We start from the raw sequence: 24,931 nt of genomic DNA, 5'->3' as shown, positions 1-24,931 counted from the left end.
TGGGCACCATGTCCATAATATAACAATAAGCAAACCACATGGTATTCCAGCTTGTGTGTTATGGGCACCATGTCCATAATATAACAATAAGCAAACCACATGGTATCCCAGCTTGTGTGATATGGGCACCATGTCCATAATATAACCATAAGCAAACAACATGGTACCGCAGCTTGTGTGTTATAGGCACCATGTCCATAATATAACAATAACCAAACCACATGGTATCCCAGCTTGTGTGATATGGGCACCATGTCCATAATATAACAATAAGCAAACCACATGGTACCCCAGCTTGTGTGATATGGGCACCATGTCCATAATATAACCATAAGCAAACCACATGGTATCCCAGCTTGTGTGATATGGGCACCATGTCCATAATATAACAATAAGCAAACCACGTGGTACCCCAGCTTGTGTGTTATCGGCACCATGTCCATAATATAACAATAAGCAAACCACATGGTACCCCAGCTTGTGTGATATTGGCACTATGTCCATAATATAACAATAAGCAAACCACATGGTACCCCAGCTTGTGTGTTATCGGCACCATGTCCATAACATAACAATAAGCAAACCACATGGTACCCCAGCTTGTGTGTTATGGGCACCATGTCCATAATATAACAATAAGCAAACCACATGGTATCCCAGCTTGTGTGATATGGGCACCATGTCCATAATATAACAATAAGCAAACCACATGGTACCCCAGCTTGTGTGTTATCGGCACCATGTCCATAATATAACAATAAGCAAACCACATGGTACCCCAGCTTGTGTGTTATGGGCACCATGTCCATAATATAACAATAAGCAAACCACATGGTATTTCAGCTTGTGTGTTATGGGCACCATGTCCATAATATAACAATAAGCAAACCACATGGTACCCCAGCTTGTGTGATATGGGCACCATGTCCATAATATAACAATGAGCAAACCACATGGTACCGCAGCTTGTGTGTTATGGGCACCATGTCCATAATATAACAATAAGCAAACCACATGGTATCCCAGCTTGTGTGATATGGGCACCATGTCCATAATATAACAATAAGCAAACCACGTGGTACCCCAGCTTGTGTGTTATGGGCACCATGTCCATAATATAACAATAAGCAAACCACATGGTACCCCAGCTTGTGTGATATGGGCACCATGTCCATAATATAACCATAAGCAAACCACATGGTAACCCAGCTTGTGTGTTATGGGCACCATGTCCATAATATAACAATAAGCAAACCACATGGTATTCCAGCTTGTGTGTTATGGGCACCATGTCCATAATATAACAATAAGCAAACCACATGGTATCCCAGCTTGTGTGATATGGGCACAATGTCCATAATATAACAATAAGCAAACCACATGGTACCCCAGCTTGTGTGATATGGGCACCATGTCCATAATATAACAATAAGCAAACCACATGGTATTGCAGCTTGTGTGTTATGGGCACCATGTCCATAATATAACAATAAGCAAACCACATGGTACCCCAGCTTGTGTGATATGGGCACCATGTCCATAATATAACAATAAGCAAACCACATGGTACCGCAGCTTGTGTGTTATGGGCACCATGTCCATAATATAACAATAAGCAAACCACATGGTATCCCAGCTTGTGTGATATGGGCACCATGTCCATAATATAACAATAAGCAAACCACGTGGTACCCCAGCTTGTGTGTTATGGGCACCATGTCCATAATATAACAATAAGCAAACCACATGGTACCCCAGCTTGTGTGATATGGGCACCATGTCCACAATATAACCATAAGCAAACCACATGGTATTCCAGCTTGTGTGTTATGGGCACCATGTCCATAATATAACAATAAGCAAACCACATGGTATCCCAGCTTGTGTGATATGGGCACAATGTCCATAATATAACCATAAGCAAACCACATGGTACCCCAGCTTGTGTGATATGGGCACCATGTCCATAATATAACAATAAGCAAACCACATGGTACCCCAGCTTGTGTGATATGGGCACCATGTCCATAATATAACCATAAGCAAACCACATGGTACCCCAGCTTGTGTGATATGGGCACCATGTCCATAATATAACCATAAGCAAACCACATGGTATCCCAGCTTGTGTGATATGGGCACCATGTCCATAATATAACAATAAGCAAACCACATGGTATCCCAGCTTGTGTGTTATGGGCACCATGTCCATAATATAACAATAAGCAAACCACATGGTATCCCAGCTTGTGTGATATGGGCACAATGTCCATAATATAACCATAAGCAAACCACATGGTACCCCAGCTTGTGTGAAATGGGCACCATGTCCATAATATAACAATAAGCAAACCACATGGTACCCCAGCTTGTGTGATATGGGCACCATGTCCATAATATAACCATAAGCAAACCACATGGTACCCCAGCTTGTGTGATATGGGCACCATGTCCATAATATAACCATAAGCAAACCACATGGTATCCCAGCTTGTGTGATATGGGCACCATGTCCATAATATAACCATAAGCAAACCACATGGTATCCCAGCTTGTGTGATATGGGCACCATGTCCATAATATAACAATAAGCAAACCACATGGTATCCCAGCTTGTGTGTTATGGGCACCGTGTCCATAATATAACCATAAGCAAACCACATGGTACCCCAGCTTGTGTGTTATGGGCACCATGTCCATAATATAACAATAAGCAAACCACATGGTATCCCAGCTCGTGTGTTATCGGCACCATGTCCATAATATAACCATAAGCAAACCACATGGTACCCCAGCTTGTGCGATATGGGCACCATGTCCATAATATAACAAGAAGCAAACCACATGGTATCCCAGCTTGTGTAATATGGGCACCATGTCCATAATATAACCATAAGCAAACCACATGGTACCCCAGCTTGTGTGATATGGGCACCATGTCCATAATATAACAATAAGCAAACCACATGGTACCCCAGCTTGTGTGATATGGGCACCATGTCCATAATATAACAATAAGCAAACCACGTGGTACCCCAGCTTGTGTGTTATCGGCACCATGTCCATAATATAACAATAAGCAAACCACATGGTACCCCAGCTTGTGTGATATTGGCACTATGTCCATAATATAACAATAAGCAAACCACATGGTACCCCAGCTTGTGTGTTATCGGCACCATGTCCATAACATAACAATAAGCAAACCACATGGTACCCCAGCTTGTGTGTTATGGGCACCATGTCCATAATATAACAATAAGCAAACCACATGGTATTCCAGCTTGTGTGTTATGGGCACCATGTCCACAATATAACAATAAGCAAACCACATGGTATCCCAGCTTGTGTGATATGGGCACCATGTCCATAACATAACAATAAGCAAACCACATGGTATCCCAGCTTGTGTGATATGGGCACCATGTCCATAATATAACAATAAGCAAACCACATGGTATCCCAGCTTGTGTGTTATGGGCACCGTGTCCATAATATAACCATAAGCAAACCACATGGTATCCCAGCTTGTGTGTTATCGGCACCATGTCCATAACATAACAATAAGCAAACCACATGGTACCCCAGCTTGTGTGTTATGGGCACCATGTCCATAATATAACAATAAGCAAACCACATGGTATTCCAGCTTGTGTGTTATGGGCACCATGTCCATAATATAACAATAAGCAAACCACATGGTACCCCAGCTTGTGTGTTATGGGCACCATGTCCATAATATAACAATAAGCAAACCACATGGTACCCCAGCTTGTGTGTTATGGGCACCATGTCCATAATATAACAATAAGCAAACCACATGGTACCGCAGCTTGTGTGTTATGGGCACCATGTCCATAACATAACAATAAGCAAACCACATGGTACCCCAGCTTGTGTGTTATGGGCACCATGTCCATAATATAACAATAAGCAAACCACATGGTACCCCAGCTTGTGTGTTATGGGCACCATGTCCATTATATAACAATAAGCAAACCACATGGTACCCCAGCTTGTGTGTTATGGGCACCATGTCCATAATATAACCATAAGCAAACCACATGGTACCCCAGCTTGTGTGTTATGGGCACCATGTCCATAATATAACCATAAGCAAACCACATGGTACCCCAGCTTGTGTGTTATGGGCACCATGTCCATAATATAACAATAAGCAAACCACATGGTACCCCAGCTTGTGTGTTATGGGCACCATGTCCATAATATAACCATAAGCAAACCACATGGTACCCCAGCTTGTGTGTTATGGGCACCATGTCCATAATATAACAATAAGCAAACCACATGGTATCCCAGCTCGTGTGTTATCGGCACCATGTCCATAATATAACCATAAGCAAACCACATGGTACCCCAGCTTGTGTGATATGGGCACCATGTCCATAATATAACAAGAAGCAAACCACATGGTATCCCAGCTTGTGTAATATGGGCACCATGTCCATAATATAACCATAAGCAAACCACATGGTACCCCAGCTTGTGTGATATGGGCACCATGTCCATAATATAACAATAAGCAAACCACATGGTACCCCAGCTTGTGTGATATGGGCACCATGTCCATAATATAACAATAAGCAAACCACGTGGTACCCCAGCTTGTGTGTTATCGGCACCATGTCCATAATATAACAATAAGCAAACCACATGGTACCCCAGCTTGTGTGATATTGGCACTATGTCCATAATATAACAATAAGCAAACCACATGGTACCCCAGCTTGTGTGTTATCGGCACCATGTCCATAACATAACAATAAGCAAACCACATGGTACCCCAGCTTGTGTGTTATGGGCACCATGTCCATAATATAACAATAAGCAAACCACATGGTCTTCCAGCTTGTGTGTTATGGGCACCATGTCCACAATATAACAATAAGCAAACCACATGGTATCCCAGCTTGTGTGATATGGGCACCATGTCCATAACATAACAATAAGCAAACCACATGGTATCCCAGCTTGTGTGATATGGGCACCATGTCCATAATATAACAATAAGCAAACCACATGGTATCCCAGCTTGTGTGTTATGGGCACCGTGTCCATAATATAACCATAAGCAAACCACATGGTATCCCAGCTTGTGTGTTATCGGCACCATGTCCATAACATAACAATAAGCAAACCACATGGTACCCCAGCTTGTGTGTTATGGGCACCATGTCCATAATATAACAATAAGCAAACCACATGGTATCCCAGCTTGTGTGTTATGGGCACCGTGTCCATAATATAACCATAAGCAAACCACATGGTATCCCAGCTTGTGTGTTATCGGCACCATGTCCATAACATAACAATAAGCAAACCACATGGTACCCCAGCTTGTGTGTTATGGGCACCATGTCCATAATATAACAATAAGCAAACCACATGGTATTCCAGCTTGTGTGTTATGGGCACCATGTCCATAATATAACAATAAGCAAACCACATGGTACCCCAGCTTGTGTGTTATGGGCACCATGTCCATAATATAACAATAAGCAAACCACATGGTACCCCAGCTTGTGTGTTATGGGCACCATGTCCATAATATAACAATAAGCAAACCACATGGTACCGCAGCTTGTGTGTTATGGGCACCATGTCCATAACATAACAATAAGCAAACCACATGGTACCCCAGCTTGTGTGTTATGGGCACCATGTCCATAATATAACAATAAGCAAACCACATGGTACCCCAGCTTGTGTGTTATGGGCACCATGTCCATAATATAACAATAAGCAAACCACATGGTACCCCAGCTTGTGTGTTATGGGCACCATGTCCATAATATAACCATAAGCAAACCACATGGTACCCCAGCTTGTGTGTTATGGGCACCATGTCCATAATATAACCATAAGCAAACCACATGGTACCCCAGCTTGTGTGTTATGGGCACCATGTCCATAATATAACAATAAGCAAACCACATGGTACCCCAGCTTGTGTGTTATGGGCACCATGTCCATAATATAACCATAAGCAAACCACATGGTACCCCAGCTTGTGTGTTATGGGCACCATGTCCATAATATAACAATAAGCAAACCACATGGTATCCCAGCTCGTGTGTTATCGGCACCATGTCCATAATATAACCATAAGCAAACCACATGGTACCCCAGCTTGTGTGATATGGGCACCATGTCCATAATATAACAAGAAGCAAACCACATGGTATCCCAGCTTGTGTAATATGGGCACCATGTCCATAATATAACCATAAGCAAACCACATGGTACCCCAGCTTGTGTGATATGGGCACCATGTCCATAATATAACAATAAGCAAACCACATGGTACCCCAGCTTGTGTGATATGGGCACCATGTCCATAATATAACAATAAGCAAACCACGTGGTACCCCAGCTTGTGTGTTATCGGCACCATGTCCATAATATAACAATAAGCAAACCACATGGTACCCCAGCTTGTGTGATATTGGCACTATGTCCATAATATAACAATAAGCAAACCACATGGTACCCCAGCTTGTGTGTTATCGGCACCATGTCCATAACATAACAATAAGCAAACCACATGGTACCCCAGCTTGTGTGTTATGGGCACCATGTCCATAATATAACAATAAGCAAACCACATGGTATTCCAGCTTGTGTGTTATGGGCACCATGTCCACAATATAACAATAAGCAAACCACATGGTATCCCAGCTTGTGTGATATGGGCACCATGTCCATAACATAACAATAAGCAAACCACATGGTATCCCAGCTTGTGTGATATGGGCACCATGTCCATAATATAACAATAAGCAAACCACATGGTATCCCAGCTTGTGTGTTATGGGCACCGTGTCCATAATATAACCATAAGCAAACCACATGGTATCCCAGCTTGTGTGTTATCGGCACCATGTCCATAACATAACAATAAGCAAACCACATGGTACCCCAGCTTGTGTGTTATGGGCACCATGTCCATAATATAACAATAAGCAAACCACATGGTATTCCAGCTTGTGTGTTATGGGCACCATGTCCATAATATAACAATAAGCAAACCACATGGTACCCCAGCTTGTGTGTTATGGGCACCATGTCCATAATATAACAATAAGCAAACCACATGGTACCCCAGCTTGTGTGTTATGGGCACCATGTCCATAATATAACAATAAGCAAACCACATGGTACCGCAGCTTGTGTGTTATGGGCACCATGTCCATAACATAACAATAAGCAAACCACATGGTACCCCAGCTTGTGTGTTATGGGCACCATGTCCATAATATAACAATAAGCAAACCACATGGTACCCCAGCTTGTGTGTTATGGGCACCATGTCCATAATATAACAATAAGCAAACCACATGGTACCCCAGCTTGTGTGTTATGGGCACCATGTCCATAATATAACCATAAGCAAACCACATGGTACCCCAGCTTGTGTGTTATGGGCACCATGTCCATAATATAACAATAAGCAAACCACATGGTACCCCAGCTTGTGTGTTATGGGCACCATGTCCATAATATAACAATAAGCAAACCACATGGTACCCCAGCTTGTGTGTTATGGGCACCATGTCCATTATATAACCATAAGCAAACCACATGGTACCCCAGCTTGTGTGTTATGGGCACCATGTCCATTATATAACCATAAGCAAACCACATGGTACCCCAGCTTGTGTGTTATGGGCACCATGTCCATTATATAACCATAAGCAAACCACATGGTACCCCAGCTTGTGTGATATGGGCACCATGTCCATAATATAACAATAATCAGGCTGCCCTTCTCCATAATAACAGGATTTACATGTATTTACTGCATTTGCCCATTCCCATCATAATTTGAGGGAGGGGGTGCCGTAGACTCCCACTCTGCCTTCTCCCTGTTGTGTTGAGCACCTGCTGTTACATGGAGACGTCACACGAGTCGTTTCGAACCTTGGAAGCTCGTCAGCTCTACTCCAAATTACTTTCTTACATAACCTACGTCATAACCTCTACGTCATAACCACGTTCATCTCTGGAGTCCCAAAACAATGACGAAATGACCGAAGTAAACGCTCGCTCATTCAGAGAAATCTATGTTCGTAGTGACACGTCCGGAGCAGCAATTATAGTTATACACGTATGGATCACAAGACAGACTCAAAGTAAGAAAGAGAGTAATGATAACTATATTTAAACCGAGAAAGAAGAGTCGATGGGCAAGCGTGCGACAGACTTGGTGAAATGACTTACCAAATTCAATGTGCAAGGAGAAACGCTCACTCAGAGCGAAGAGGCCCGACGTCATCAACGCGCCATCACAGCCACGTACGTTTACAAACCGAGGCGGTGTATAAGTACACCACAAACCGTGGAGGTTCGAAGCAGCGTGGGAGCGAAACAATCGCACGGATCGAAATGGACGGGGAAACACCGATCTGAAACGGCTCTGTGGAACATTGACTGAAATTACCAGTTACGCGATGGGAGGAAGGAATTCATCGGCTACTCGCGACGTAACAATTTTAAAATATATACGATGCCACACGTATACTATGTCTATATGAGGGGGGCATGAAGTTATGCAGCCTGCGCTCTATCATCAACACACTAATTCAATCGATCAGTTTATCAACATCATTATACTGGGTGGCGTCGAGGAAGGAGAGCAGGAGCATTACTTTTCTTGAGGTGTATAAAAAGCAAAAATGTGGTCTCCGAATATGGGAAACTGTCTCGTGCAGTAAATTATTCCAATAATTTTCCACAATAAAGACTATTCATATAACAGTCCCATAACCTACTTAAATATGGAATATCGTTTGAAAAATTAAAAGACACCTCAAAAATTGAAAAAATAATAATTAAAAAAGCCTCTTCGCTCCCACGTGATGCTTCGGGAAACACCCACCCGCTCCCCAAAGCGTGACGTATTTTGTGTACCAACCCTCAACAACAATGGCCGGACGACAAAGTTACAGAAGGGATAAGACGGAAAGCACTCCTTACAGTTTTCTTTCGAAGAGGTCGAACGTGAAGGACCTTGATGAGCATGCAGAAAGAAGGTAGGAAATAGTTTAATAGTTATTACTGTTACAACTTGATTACATTACCCCCCCCACCCTCTCCGGCCGAGGCGTCCCAGCGCCGTGTAGTCTGGCGGAACGTTGTTGTGCCCATTCGGTTCGGCCTTGTTTGGAATTGGGGCAATAATCTTGTTTTCGTTTGGTCCTTTCCTGCGTTGTCATTGTGAACGATTATATTTAGTATTTACACCTTGACCGACGCAATACCGATGTTCAATCGCCCAGCTGGGTTTTGTGTGTTAAAAAAAAAAAAAAAAAAAAAAAAAAAAAGCCCACGAGGTTAACATTTACCTCTTATCCCTTGAGTACTGACGAACGCGATCGATAGTACGAATGTAATGGTAATTGGTATCGGTAGTCACATAGTCAAGTAGTTACGTGGTCACGTGTCGTTGGTCAGCGTGGCGCTTCGTGAGCAACAGGTCACAGCTCAAATCCCTATGTGTGAACTTTGTCTTTTCTTTAACAACAAAGGGCGATCAGAGATCGCAGACCTTCGCCAGGACATGTTTGTGTGACCGTGTTGATTCGTGTTTGTGGGGTTTATTGACGACGTCGAATCGTCGATTCATGTTCAATGCAAAATGGCTGCCGAACCACGTGACCGATGACGTCATAATTTGTATGGGTTAATTAAATTGATGACGTCATCATGAATATATGTTGCTCTGCGTGGGGTGTACTTGACAATTAATAATAATAATACATTTATTTTATATAGCGCTTTTCAAGAAGCCCAAAGACGTTTTGACAGAGTACAAAAAACAAGTGCAAAAAGACAAAAATCAATAGGTAAATAATCAAAGCAAAAGGAAGGAGAAGGAGAAGAGATAGTCAGGGGTTAAATGCTGTGGGTTAAATGTTGAATGCAGTGTTGAACAGGTGGGTCTTGAGTGATGTTTTGAATGTGGTGAGTGAGGAGGAGTCTCTGATGGTGTGAGGTAGTGAGTTCCAGAGGGTGGGAGCAGCGATGGAGAAGGCCCTGTCCCCCCAGGATCTGAATTTGGTCCGGATTGGGGGGGGGGGGGGGGGGTCAGGAGGTTGGTACCAGCAGAGCGGAGGTTGTGGGTGGGAGTGTGTCTGGAGAGGAGGTCAGCCAGGTAGGATGGGGCCAGGTTATGGAGGGCTTTGTAGGTCAAGAGGAGGATTTTGTACTGGGTTCTCTGGGAGATGGGGAGCCAGTGAAGCTTGTAAAGGACGGGGGTGATGTGGTCACGGGTCCGGGAATGGGTGAGTAGATGGGCAGCGGAGTTCTGAATGTATTGGAGTTTATTGGTGATTATTGAGGGTGAACCATAGAGGAGGCTATTGCAGTAGTCCAGACGAGGGGTGATGAAGGCGTGGATGAGGGTTTCTGCAGCCGTGGAGGAGAGGGATGGATGGAGACGGGCGATGTTTTTCAGGTGAAAGAAGGCTGTCTTTGTGATGTGTTTAGTGTATTTGTCGAAGGAGAGGGTTTGGTCAAAGATAATGCCAATGTTTTGGCCATGTTTCAATTTTTCCCATGGAGCGGTTTTGCATATGGAGAGGTGCAATTTTTTCGGTTTTTCCAAGATGGCGCCCATACCACGTGATTTATGACGCAATAATTATCAGTAAAAAAATATATACAGGAGGAGGCGCTCCTACGGTGAAAATTTATTGGCAATCAGATCAACGATACTCTGTCCGTACGTTTTGTGTGGACAAACAGACAGACAAACGCACCCAAATGCAATGCCCTCTGCTCTGGTGTGGATAACTAGCAATGGTACGATTACCAAGGGATATTGGTATTTGGGTGAAGTTTTAGGTGGTTTTAGTGTTGTCAAAAGCCTGGTGTAGGCTTAACGATTATGGTGGCTGGCTTAACATCTGAGCGTTTTCTGGGCCATTTTAGGATTTTTGTGTGGACCAAGCTAAAGATTTAATAATTTTTTTCAGCTTTTTTTTTTCCACTGCAAACCAAAGAAATACAAATGTGGATTCCAAAATATATTTTGACTTCAACAATTTTCTGGAAGAAATGGTGCATTATTTGAAAAAAGTGCAAGGGTGCCAATATTTTTGGCCACAACAGTATAATATATCGTGATTATATACCTTGGGTCGTTGCAATTGCAGTGGGTCATGGACTAGCATTCAGGCCTAAGGCCCGAGGCCTGCCGATCTGTGCTGCTTTATGGAATGGTGGTGCATTTTTACCCTTGCCAGAGTAGAGGGCATTGCATTTGAGTCCGTTTGTTTGTCTGTCTGTCTGCACAGAATAAATATGATTTTCTCTGCAACCGTTGGTCCGATTGACAGGAAAATTTCACCATAGGTGTGCATCCTCCTGTAGAATTTTTTAAATGATAATTATGACGTCATAGGTCACGTGGTAAAAACATCTTGGAAAAACTTTGCACCTCTATATCTCAGAATGCGCTGCATAGAGAAAAAAAATGAGATGGCTCATTGTAAAGACCTCTCCATGCGGAATAACATGTGTTAACTAGAGCGGCACTCAGTAGAGAGCGTAACTCCGCCTGGTTGGCCATATCACTCAATGGTGAAGAATCGCTTAACAAATTGTACTAGCTGGATCCAGATCTGGATCTTCACCAAAATTGAATCGATTCTTTCTTGTCACATACACAACCTGTCCTCCAAGTTTCGTACAAATCCGTCCACAACTTTTTGAGATATCCTGCTATGTATCGTTTTTGGCCCTATCTCCCAATGGTGAAGAATCACTTTTTAAAATTCTACCAGACAGATCCAGATCTTCACCAAAATCTAATCATTTCTTCCTTGTCACATACGCTACATCTCTGCCAAATTTTGTCCGAATCAGTCCACAACTTGAGATATTTTGTTCACAGACGGGGGTGAAAACATAACCTCCATCCACCTTTGGTGGCGGAGGTAATGATGATGTCATAGGTTCATGACTTCACTATGACGTCATAATATCGGCATAGCGGCACAGGGAAAGCAGCAAAGGGCTGGTGCGACACATGGCTGGTGCGACGCATGGCTGGTGCGACGCATGGCTGGTGCGACGCATGGCTGGTGCGACGCATGGCTGGTGCGACGCATGGCTGGTGCGACGCATGGCTGGTGCGACACAGGGCTGGTGCGGCAAAGGGCTGGTGCGGCAAAGGGCTGGTGCGGCACAGGGCTCACCCTGCTAATTCACCCCAGATCCACCTTGTTTGAAATTCCAACTTCTTTCCTGGAAGTCCTGGCAGTGTCCATATGTTTTATACCTCTCCCACCACCCCCCCCCCCTTCCCATGCCTCCCCCCCCCCAAAGCCCTCTCCCTCCCACAGGTCTCTCGATGTCCCTGCTCTCAAATGTTGTGTTTGTGTCCTTCCCCCTCTCTCCCCATCTTGTCTACCGCTGCCCATGTTATATGTTTTATGTGTCGGTTTGTCTCTCTGTGTGATTAATGTTAGCTCTTTCCCGAGCCTCGATCTTGTATACAATAACAACAACAACATGCATTTTAAAGGCCATTTTCCCTGCTAGAGAGGGGGTTAGCCTTGCGGTCCCCATGACAATCTTCTCCATTTTGCCCTATTTTCTGCATCTCTCCTTGTTAACCCCCTTGCCCGCATTTCTTCTTCCACCATCTTTAGCCAAGTCTTTCTCGGTCTTCCCCGTCCTCTGCTTCCTTCTACATTCATTTCCATCACTCTTCTCAACCAGTCACTTTCATCCTTCCTCAACACATGACCAAACCATCTCAACCTGTTCCTCTTCACAGCATCAATCACAGGCTCTATTCCCATCATTTTTCGCAATTCATCATTTGTCTTCCTCTCTCAACGATACTCCGCACATCCATCGAACCATTCGCATTTCCACCCTTTCCAACCTTCGTTGCTGCTCTACGTTCATTACCCATGTCTCGCTCCCATAAATCATAACACTTCTCACACATGCAGCATACACCTTTCCCTTCAGCTTCAACGACACTCCCCTCATCATCAGCACGCCACTCAGTTCCCGAAACTTCTTCCATGCGCATCTCACTCGAGCAACCGTTGCCGAGTCTGATCCACCTTCTCCATTCAGCACGTCTCCGAGGTAGAAAAATGTTTTCACACCTTCCAGCTTCACGCCGTCTCCAAGATCCAACTCAACATCTCCTCCATCTGCAGCTCCCTCTGTGCACACCTTACACTTGAATGTAGCTGCCACACTGGTTAATGACCCTCTCTGACCACTACATTTTTGATGAACCCACTCAGCGCACATTGTACATTGAATGGAGTTCACTCCGACACCCTTCCGACACACAGCACAGGGCCACTTCCCAGTTCTTTCCACCTCACCACATGCTTTACCACATGCTTTACCACTTGCCATCACCTTCGTCTTTCCGATATTCTCCTTCAGACCTTTTGTCTCCATACATTCCTTCCACGTGTTCATCTTTTCCTTCAGTCCATCCATACTTTCCGCAATCAACACCAGATCATCTGCATACAACAACTCCCACGGTAAACCCTCCTTTACGTTCTGAGCCAGCACCTCCATCACAGCTACAAATAGTAGTGGACTTAGTACCGACCCCTGATGCACTCCCACCTTCACCTCAAACTCACCACTGTTCCCGTCCTTCGTCCTTACAGCTGTGCGCGCTCTTTTGTACATTGCCATCACTACTCTGATCAACCATTCCTCCACTCCTAACTTCCTCAATGCCCATGTCAATACTTTGCGTGGTACCCTATCGAATGCTTTCTCCAGATCAACAAACCCAAGAAACCCTCCCCTCCAAATCTTCCCCATAACCCCTCCCCTCCAAATCTTCCCCATCACCGCTCCCCTCCAAATCTTCCCCATCACCCATCCCTTTCAAATCTCCCCCCTTGCCCCCTCCCTCCTAAACTACCCCCTCACCCCTCCCCGCCAAGACGCCCCTCGCCCCTCCCCTCCTAGACCCCTCCCTCACCCCTCCCCTCCAAATCTCCCCCATATCCCATCTCTTTCAAATCCCTCCCCTTGTCCCTTCCCTCCCAAACTCCCCCCTCACCCCTCCCCTTCAAATCTCCCCACCCTCATTGCTTCTCAAGTTCCCCCCTCTCACTCCCCCTCCTCAAAGCGTCCTCCCCGCTTCTTCCCCCTTCCAACTCTCACCTCCATCTCCCCCAACCTTCTGCCTCGCTCTTCCCCCTCCTCAAATAACACCTCATTGTTCCTCACCCAATCACCATCAAACCTTTTGTCCGCCCCATCCTGCCCTTTCTCCGAGCTATTCTGAAATCTCTGACACACCTTCAACAGCTCTCCCTACCTCTTCCACCTCTTCCACATCTTACCCTACCCCTCCTCCCCGCTGTTCTGTATCTGATGCTCCCCCTTCCTCTTCATTAACGGTATGGACCTCAAACATCCGGGGCCTTCGTTCAAACTTAACTGATCTCTCCATACAGGTTGCTTCTGTCAAACCAGACGTCATCTGCTCAACAGAAACTTTCCTCCTTTATGATGTCTCTGATTCCTTAGTATCTCTCCTGGGCTACTCCCTCCTCCGGTATGATAGACCTGAGCCTCGTCCTGGAGGTGGGGTTGCTATCTTTATCAAAAACTCTCTTCCTCACTCGCCCTGCACTGCACTCTCTCCACCTCACCCCCAGGAATACCTCTGGCTACGGCTTCCCCTTCGCTCCCACCTCTTGTTCATATGTGTATTGTACTGTCCACCAAACAGTGATGACTCCATCTACATCTCGCTGTCTGATAATATTGACCAACTTCTATCTACTCATCCCAACTCTCTCTTCCACATATGTGGTGATTTCAACTGTCATCATGCCGGTTGGTTCGGTGTGGGTACCTCTCTCACCAGCCATGGCTCCTCAGCAAAGGACTTCTGCGACTCACTGGGACTGACACAATCTGTCAATTTCCCGACCCGGATCTCAGTCAACGGAACATCTTCTCTTCTGGACTTGGTTATGACTAACTTCCCTGAAAATGTCTGCTGCTCTTCTTCTGCTCCAATCGGATCATCTGATCATGTCCTTGTTAAAGTGGACATCTCTCTGACCATCCTCAGGGAGCCTGCTCAGCGTCGACGAGTCTGGCATTTCACTCAGGCCAACTGGCACGGTCTTCAAGCAGCCATCAATCATCTGGACTGGTCTCCCATCTCTACCACCTCTGACATCAACTCGTCCTGGGAATTCTTCCACAGTAAATTGCTCTCTCTCATGCACAGATTTATCCCATCTCGTCTTCAGTTGTCATACCCTTCCTCCCGTCCATGGTACACGGAATCTTGTGGTGAGGCTGTTGCCCAGAAACAACTTGCCTTCGTCTCCTGGAAAGCAAATCCAACGGAAGGAAATCTCATTTCCTTTCACAAAGCCCGAAACAAGTGTGTGTCCACCCTCAGGAGAGCTAGGAAACAATATCTCTCCGTTCTCAAGACCGAACTCTCTTATCTGTCTCCCTCTTCCAAATCCTGGTGGCGTCTGGTCAAATCCGTTTCTGGTGTTTGTTCCCCCTCCATCCCCTCCCTTACCTCAAACGACTACACAGCTGACTCCGCACGTGAAAAAGCTGAATGCCTCAACTCTGTGTTTGCCTCTAAATCTTGTGTCCCAAACCCATCCCTCTCTGTACCCACCATACCCAGTCGTACCCTGCTGCTCCTGGACTCAGTGTCCTTTCCTCCTGACAAGGTGGAAAAGTTTCTGTCAACCCTCGACTCTGATTCTGCAACTGGACCCGACGGCATCAGCACACGGGTCCTAAAATCCTGCTCTGCCGCTCTATCTCACCCTCTCTCTGTTCTCTTCACCCTCTCTTTTGCTCAAGGTCAACTGCCATCTGCTTGGAAATCAGCCAACATCACCGCTATGCACAAAAAAGGTGCAAAAACAGATCCTAGCAACTACAGACCAATCAGCCTTCTCCCAATTATCAGCAAAGTCATGGAATCCATCATTGCTTCGGTTATGAAATCTTTCCTCTTCTCCAATGGCTTGATCTCTGATCATCAATTTGGTTTCAGACCAGGTCACTCTACTCTGGACATGCTGCTTCTGCTGTCTCAACAATGGATGGAGGTCCTCAATGCCAAACAGGAAATTAGAGCTGTCTCCCTCGACATATCACGTGCCTTCGACACGGTCTGGCACCCCGCTCTGCTCACCAAACTCTCCTCCTTTGGTATCCATGGAAATCTCCACGCATGGCTGGCGGACTTCCTCTCTAGTCGTCGTCAACGTGTGGCCCTGAATGGGTTTCTCTCATCTCCTCTTCCTGTTCAGGCTGGAGTTCCCCAAGGCAGTGTTCTGGGCCCCGTGCTTTTTCTGGTCTTCATCAATGATCTCTCTGACTCTCTTGAAAATCCTCTCTATCTCTTTGCTGATGACTCCACTCTCTGCCGCTCCATTCCTCTTCCCTCAGATCGGCAGTCTGCAGCCTCCTCACTCTCTGAAGACTTGGACAAAATCACAGACTGGTCAAACAAGTGGAACATGTCTTTCAATCCTGACAAATATCACACTCTTACTATGTCTCTCCGAAAAGATCGACTGGACAACCCTCCCATCTACTTTCTCAACAATCCTCTCCAAGAAGTTCTGTCGCTCAAGCTTTTGGGTCTCACTATCTGCCATGATCTTTCTTGGGAAAACCAAATTTCCAAGCTGGCCTCCAAAGCCAGTCGCCGACTGGGCATCCTCCGTCGTGCGAAGTCCTTCCTCGGCACACCTGAGCTCCTCACCATATACAAGGCTTTCATCCGCAGCTCAATGGAATACTGTTCTCCCCTATGGGCCGGTGCTCCTGCCTCACACCTAGCTCGGCTTCACGCTGTTGAAACCAAAGCTTTCAGAATTATTGGAATCTCCTGCGATGAAGCTATCTCTGAGGGCCTTTCACTCACTCACCGCAGGCAGGTAGGTGGTCTTTCTGTCTTCTACCGACTCCTCTCCGGCCTTGCACCCCCAGCTCTCTCTGTGCTCTGTCCCCCAATTATTCCTACAGGTCGCACAAGATCTGCCAGCAACCCTCTGATGGTTAAACTGCCGAAATCTCGGCTCTCTGCTCACCTTCACTCTTTCATTCCTCTTTTCTCCCGCCTCTGGAACAAACTCCCTCACACCCTTCAATCCCACTCCTCCCTCCAGCTCTTTAAAACAGCTGTTCACCACCATCTCTTATCTTCCCCCATCCAAAACCTTGATCTTTTCTACCCCCGCTAATTCACCCCAGATCCACCTTGTTTGAAATTCCAACTTTTTTCCTGGAAGTCCTGGCAGTGTCCATATGTTTTATACCTCTCCCACCACCCCCTTCCCTTGCCCCCCCCCCCCCCCAAAGCCCTCGCCCTCTCTCAGATCTCTCGATGTCTCCATGTCTCTCGGTCCCTGCTCTCAAATGTTGTGTTTGTGTCCTTCCCCCTCTCTCCCCATCTTGTCTACCGCTCCCGATGTTATATGTTTTATGTGTCGGTTTGTCTTTCTGTGTGATTAATGTTCGCTCTTTCACGAGCCTCGATCTTGTATACAAAAAAAAAAAATACAAAAAAAAAAAAAACTTCTTCCTCTTCTCCATGTACTTCTCCTGCAACTGCCTCACAATGAAAAGCACGTCTGTCGTTCCTCTTCCTGGCATGAATCCAAACTGCATTTCGTCGATCTTCACTTTCTTCCTTATCCTCCTCTCCAACACCCTTTCCAATACCTTCATTCCATGCTCCAATAACTTTATCGCTCGGTACGAGCCACACTCCAGAGGGTCACCTTTCCCCTTGTATAGAGGGACGAGGGTACTCAGTTCCCAATCCACTGGAATGCGGCCTTCTTTCACCACCAGATTACAGATCTCTGTCATTCTCTTCACACCCCAACTTCCTGCTGCCTTCAACATATCTCCCACAACTCCCGTCGGCCCTCCCGCTTTTCTACCCTTCATTGCTTTTATCGCTTCCTCAACTTCCTTCTCAGTTATCTTCTCTGCCGGTCCTAAAACTGGGTTACTCTCTATGTTGCCATCCCATTCATTGTCTGTATTCAACAGCATTTCCATATATCTTTTCCATCTTCCTTTAATTCCATCTGGGTCGACAACCATTTGTCCCACTTCATCCTTCAAGCAACTCACCCCCATCACATCACACCTCTCTTTCGCTATCTGCTTTGCAATCCTGAATACCGCTCTCTGACCCTCTTCCGAATCCAAGCGTTCTCCGAACATTTTCCTGCATGCCTCCTGCGCCTTTGCTACCTCTTTCTTTGCAGCCTTCCTGGCTGCCTTATAACTTTCATGCTCTGCTGTTTCTGCTCCCGTACCCTTCACCTTCTGCCACTCCTTGAACTTCTTCCTCTTCACGTCAATCCTCTTGTATACAAAAAAAAAAAGGGCTGTTGTGACGCAGGGCTGATGCAACGCAGGGCTGTTGCGGCTCAGGGCTGTTGCGGCTCAGGGCTGTTGCGGCTCAGGGCTGTTGCGGCTCAGGGCTGTTGCGGCTCAGGGCTGTTGCGGCTCAGGGCTGTTGCGGCTCAGGGCTGTTGCGGCTCAGGGCTGTTGCGGCTCAGGGCTGTTGCGGCTCAGGGCTGTTGCGGCTCAGGGCTGTTGCGGCTCAGGGCTGTTGCGGCTCAGGGCTGTTGCGGCTCAGGGCTGTTGCGGCGCAGGGCTGTTGCGGCGCAGGGCTGTTGCGGCGCAGGGCTGTTGCGGCGCAGGGCTGTTGCGGCGCAGGGCTGTTTCGGCGCAGGGCTGTTTCGGCGCAGGGCTGTTGCGGCGCAGGGCTGTTGCGGCGCAGGGCTGTTGCGGCGCAGGGCTGTTGCGACGCAGGGCTGTTGCGACGCAGGGATGTTGCGACGCAGGGCTGTTGCGGCACAGGGCTGTTGCTGCGCAAGGCTGGTGTGGTGCAGGGCTGTTGCTGCGCAGGGCTGGTGTGGTGCAGGGCTGGTGTGGCACAGTGCTGGTGCTGCGCATGGCTGGTGTGACAGGTGGCTGATGCTACCCCAATTACCTTGCTGCCTATAATTATCCTAAGAGCATATAGATCATATATGCATGCAATTTCAGATTAGGATTAGGCATTCAATTAAAATATTTATGGTTGGTATACCACTTCACAGATCTTCACCAAAATCTAATCATTTTGTCCTTGTCATGATGGGTCAACAGCTCTATGGCATGATAGGTCAACACTGTACAGCAAGCATGATTGCCTAGCACTATGACAAGATGGGCTACCATTGAATGGCATGATGGATAAGTACACTATGGTATGATGGGCCAGCACACGTATGGCATGATGGGCCATAAATGTGATCATTATCATTATTTTGTTCCCCATTGGGACTACTTGACAATGTGCCAATTTTCTAATTTTTCCATTCAGCAGTGTCCAAGAAATATATATTTTTATTATTTGTGTTTAATCCAAGATGGCTGCCATACCAAGTGACCTATGATGTCACAATTATCATTGTAATGTGATGTTGATGTCACCACAGCAGCGGACCCTTTGACCACTGATCAAAAAAGTTGGTCATAATATGAAGTAAAGCAAGAAATCGATTGTCAAACATGTTTATTGGTTGTAATCATGAGATTACTTGAAGGACACACTCTTTGTACATCACACAACAGTCCACCATTTTGTTCTTGCAGCTGGCATGATGGCATGATGGGCCACCACTCTATGGCAAACTGTGCACTTTTTAACCACCTGTCCAATACACATTTATTTTATTTATATTTTTTCCAATACACGCCACATTTTTTTTTTTTTTTTTTGTATACTGAATCGAGGCTCGTGAAAGAGCTGACATTTACTTCACAAACAAAAGATATAAAAAGAGGGAGCGGAAGACAAGAGAAGGGGAAGCACACAAACACTTGAGAGCACACAACATTTAAGAGCAGGGAGATGTGTGGGAGGGAGAGCGCTTGGGGGGAGGAGGCGTGGGAAGGGGAGGGGGGGGGGAGGGAGAAGTATAGAACACAAGGACACCAAGGACTTCCAGGACAGAAGTTGGTATTTCAAAAAAGTGGAATTGGGGTGAAATTAGCGGGGGTAGAAAAGATCAAGGTTTTGGATGGGGGAAGATAAGAGATGGTGGTGAACAGCTGTTTTAAAGACCTGGAGGGTGGAGTGGGATTGAAGAGAGTGAGGGAGTTTGTTCCAGAGGCGGGAGAAAAGAGGAATGAAGGAGTAAAGGTGAGCAGAGAGTCTTGATTTTGGCAGTTTAACCATAAGAGGGTTGCAGGCAGATCTTGTGCGACCTGTAGGAATATTTGGGGGACAGAGCCCAGAGAGAGCTGGGGGGGCAAGGCCAGAGAGGAGTCGGTAGAAGACGGAAAGACCACCAACCTGCCTGCGGTGAGTGAGTGAGAGGCCCTTGGAGTTAGCTTCATCGTGGGAGATTCCAATGATTCTGAACGCTTTGGTTTCAACAGCGTGAAGACGAGCTAGGTGTGAGGCAGGAGCACCAGCCCAGAGGGGAGAGCAGTATTCCATTGAGCTGCGGATGAAAGCCTTGTATGTGGTGAGGAGCTCAGGTGTGCCAAGGGAGGACTTCGCACGACGGAGGATGCCCAGTCGGCGACTGGCTTTGGAGGCCAGATTTGAAATGTGGTTTTCCCAGGAGAGATCATGGCAGATAGTGAGACCCAAAAGCTTGAGTGGCCGAACTTCTTGGAGAGGATGGGTGAAAGTGGATGGGAGGGTTGTCCAGTCGGTCACATATGAGCTTGTTGCACATTCCACAGCTGTCCACCGTTTTGGTCTTGCATTTGGTGACTTGGCATTGTTGCTGGAGGCCCCACCTCCAAACTACCCAACTGCTGTCGTTCTAGTGGTGGTGACTCTGATGAGTACTCCTGTCGGGAACTCGTCAACAAGTTGCGCACTGAATTCTCATCGGAATGAAATCTTCACCAAAATATAATTGATTCTTCCTTGCCACACACCCAACCTCTCCACCAAGTTTTGTCCGAATCCGTCTAACCTTTTGTGATATCCTGCTCCCAGACAGACAGACAAACAGGGGTGAAAGCATAACCTACCTTTGGTGGCAGAGGTGATTCAAGAGATCTTCAGCCAACCACCTACACCCAGGCCAGGCTCTTCATAAAGCATTTCTAACTTTTTATGAAAACGTAAAATATTGTTATTTGAGTAAAACTAAGAAACTTTGTGTTAGCTCACCATACAAGGATAAAAAACAAAGAATTATGACAAAGGATTAAACGGTTTAGCCCATCATATGCCTGCGCTCTATCAACACCACTTAATTCAATCCATCACTTTATTTACTGAATTTCACGGGTTGAGATTGGGGAGAGAACAGTGGGCCATGCTCAGGGAGATCATCAGGTGCATTAATTTTCTATCCCTATGGCATGATGGGCCAGCACTTTATGGCATGATAAGCTAGGACACTTATGGCATGATGGGCCACCACTGAATGGCATGATGGGCCACCACTGAATGGCATGATGGGCCAGCATGCGTATGGCATGATGGACAAGCACTCTATGGCATGATGGACTAGCACTCTTATGGTATGATGGGCCAGCACGTGTATGGCATGATGGGCCAGCACGCGTATGGCATGATGGGCCAGCACGCGTATGGCATGATGGGCCAGCACGCGTATGGCATGATGGGCCAGCACGCGTATGGCATGATGGGCCAGCACGCGTATGGCATGATGGGCCAGCACGCGTATGGCATGATGGGCCAGCACGCGTATGGCATGATGGGCCAGCACGCGTATGGCATGATGGGCCAGCACGCGTATGGCATGATGGGCCAGCACGCGTATGGCATGATGGGCCAGCACGCGTATGGCATGATGGGCCAGCACGCGTATGGCATGATGGGCCAGCACGCGTATGGCATGATGGGCCAGCACGCGTATGGCATGATGGGCCAGCACGCGTATGGCATGATGGGCCAGCACGCGTATGGCATGATGGGCCAGCACGCGTATGGCATGATGGGCCAGCACGCGTATGGCATGATGGGCCAGCACGCGTATGGCATGATGGGCCAGCACGCGTATGGCATGATGGGCCAGCACGCGTATGGCATGATGGGCCAGCACGCGTATGGCATGATGGGCCAGCACGCGTATGGCATGATGGGCCAGCACGCGTATGGCATGATGGGCCAGCACGCGTATGGCATGATGGGCCAGCACGCGTATGGCATGATGGACTAGCACTCTATGGCATGATGGACTAGCACTCTATGGCATGATGGGCCAGCACTCTTATGGTACGATGAACTAGCACTCTACGGCATGATGGGCCAACACTGTACAGCATGATTGCCTAGCACCATGACAAGATGGGCTACCATTGAATGGCATGATGGATAAGCACACTATGGAATGATGGGCCAGCACTATGGCATGATGGGCCACCACTCTATGGCATGATGGGCTTGCACTCTATGGCATGATGGGCCAGTTGCATTGGCCTTGGATATTAATCATCCTCAAAAAGCATCAGTTGAAGGAACTTGGTTGTTGTTTTTTTCGGATGTTTCGGTTTGATTCTGGAGCTTAATTCTTCCTTGCCACTAAACTGCAGTTTAATGTGCTTTTTTTTATTTTCTCCTCTTGATTTACGTGTGTGGGTCTGTGGGACTCTGCTGTACTTTAGGACTGAGGGATCATCAAAATAACATCAGAAGCACAATATCAATAATGACAATAATAATTATGATAATGACATCGAATAACGACCAAGACGGTAAAAAATGAAATTGGGGAAATCAATTCATGCATCACTACGTGGTGACGTCAGTGCGTTCGGCGATTTTCCTCGTGAATCAATGGATGACGTAAGTCGTTTGTCGCCGCAATGCATTCTGGGGGTTGGGGCGCCATTTTGTGAGATCCGCGAGCCCTTTATTGAGGTTTCCCGTGAATCGAGTAATTTCATTGCGTGCTTAGTACACTTGTAAGTACGAATATATGTGGTAAAGGTTAGTTTAATGCTAACGGGGGAAGTGTTTGGTGGTCGCTGCGAGCTGACGGTGTTACATTTGCGTTTTTATTTGTTTGGTAACAAGTTCGCTTCGGCCTCAGGCCCATGGCTCCTCGTGGGGAGAACGAAGCATGTTTTATCTCATGTTCATCGTGGCTGTGTGATTTCACTTTTGCATTATATCAAGTGAAACATGAATATAAACTCGCAAGGTGACATTCGGGAATGCGTGTTTTAAATCCCCTGGGTTGATAATCATAATGGTGTACATGATCCATTCCATGGCGGTCCACCGTAGACCAGGAGTGTAACTGTAAGTGAGTGGATAGGGCCTAGGGCGGGCGATGCTATCTGTCTGCCGTCATCCGTTGGCGTTGGATTGAACGTGGAGCGGGATTTTCGGGATTTATTATTTTGTTTTCATTGTCGAGGCTCGTGGAGGATCTCGGTTAGGATTTCGTTTTAGGCCCTGTGTTGTAATGTCCTTTTTGGCCCGGACTCTGTTTTAACCTGAGGCTCATTGCACGTCAGGCCGATTGCCGCTGGTGGTGACATTGCCGCGCACTGACCGATGGTAAGAGCTGCGAGGCCGTGCTCGAACCACGCTCCAAAATGGCGTCCAAGTCGACATTGTTGTTTGTTTGTTTTGGATACTTCGTCGAGGCTTGTATACGAGCAAACACAAAGAACATATAAGAAAGGGAGCAGGAGAGAAGGAAGGACGACAACAATATGGACCAGGGACATCGGGAGATCTGTGGAAGGGAGAGGGCTAGGGTACATGGGATAAAAAAATTGGCATGATGGACGCACTCTTATGCTATGGTATGATGGACGAGCACTCTTATGGTATGATGGACCAGCACTCTTATGGTATGATGGACCAGCACTCTTATGGTATGATGGTCCAGCACTCTTATGCAATGATGGACTAGCACTCCTATGGAATGATGGACCAGCACTCATGGTATGATGGGCCAGCACTCTTGTGGTATGATGGGCAAGCACTCCTATTGAATGATGGACCAGCACTCTTATGGTATGATGGTCCAGCACTCTTATGCAATGATGGACTAGCCCTCCTATGGAATGATGGACCAGCACTCTTATGGTATGATGGTCCAGCACTCTTATGCAATGATGGACTAGCACTCCTATGGAATAATGGACCAGCACTCATGGTATGATGGGCCAGCACTCTTGTGGTATGATGGGCAAGCACTCCTATTGAATGATGGACCAGCACTCTTATGGTATGATGGTCCAGCACTCTTATGCAATGATGGACTAGCCCTCCTATGGAATGATGGACCAGCACTCTTATGGTATGATGGGCCAGCACTCTTGTGGTATGATGGACCAGCATTCTTATGGTATGATGGACCAGCACTCTTATGGTATGATGGTCCAGCACTCTTATGCAATGATGGACTAGCACTCCTATGGAATGATGGACTAGCACTCTATGGCATGATGGGCATTCATTCTTATGGTGTGATGGGCAAGCACTCTTATGGCATGATGGGCAAGCACTCTTATGGCATGATGGGCAAGCACTCTTATGGCATGATGGGCAAGCACTTATGGTATGATGGGCCAGCACTTATGGTATGATGGGCCAGCACTCTTATGGTATGATGGGCCAGCACTTATGGGATGATGGGCCAGCACTCTTGAGGTATGATGGACCAGCACTCTTATGGAATGATGGACCAGCACTCTTATGGAATGATGGGCCAACACTCTGGAATGATGGGCCAACACTCTGGAATGATGGGCCAGCACTATGGAATGATGGGCAAGCACTCTATGGAATGATGGGCAAGCACTCTATGGAATGATGGGCAAGCACTCTATGGAATGATGGGCAAGCACTCTATGGAATGATGGGCAAGCACTTATGTTATGATGGACTAGC

At 46.6% G+C, this 24,931-nt stretch overlaps 2 protein-coding genes across 5 annotated transcripts in view; one reads left to right on the top strand and one right to left on the bottom strand.

Moving 5' to 3' along the window:
* Positions 1 to 8,685, bottom strand: part of ERGIC2 (ERGIC and golgi 2) — a 46,480-nt gene extending 37,795 nt beyond the window's left edge. Inside the window, exon 1 of the mRNA XM_068119880.2 lies at positions 8,242 to 8,685. The gene's annotated coding sequence lies outside the window, so the exon portion shown is untranslated. The remainder of the gene's footprint in view (positions 1 to 8,241) is intronic.
* A 209-nt stretch (positions 8,686 to 8,894) lies between these two features.
* SRSF3 (serine and arginine rich splicing factor 3) overlaps positions 8,895 to 24,931 on the top strand; it is a 34,468-nt gene continuing 18,431 nt past the window's right edge. For 2 of the 4 annotated variants that reach the window (XM_068119867.2, XM_068119847.2), the window contains exon 1: positions 8,895 to 9,053. In XM_068119867.2, the coding sequence (XP_067975968.1) occupies positions 8,947 to 9,053 (107 nt within the window). In that variant the 5' untranslated portion in view covers positions 8,895 to 8,946. Of the gene's footprint in view, positions 9,054 to 22,869; positions 22,987 to 24,931 lie in introns of those variants that run through there. The other 2 variants (XM_078778511.1, XM_068119857.2) reach the window with 1 other exon arrangement.

Source organism: Myxine glutinosa, chromosome 1 (assembly GCF_964187855.1).
Source record: "Myxine glutinosa chromosome 1, kmMyxGlut1.1, whole genome shotgun sequence".
Lineage (NCBI taxonomy): Eukaryota > Metazoa > Chordata > Myxini > Myxiniformes > Myxinidae > Myxine > Myxine glutinosa.
Note: the sequence above shows the minus strand (reverse complement) of the source record. Positions and strands in the feature narration are given on the sequence as shown.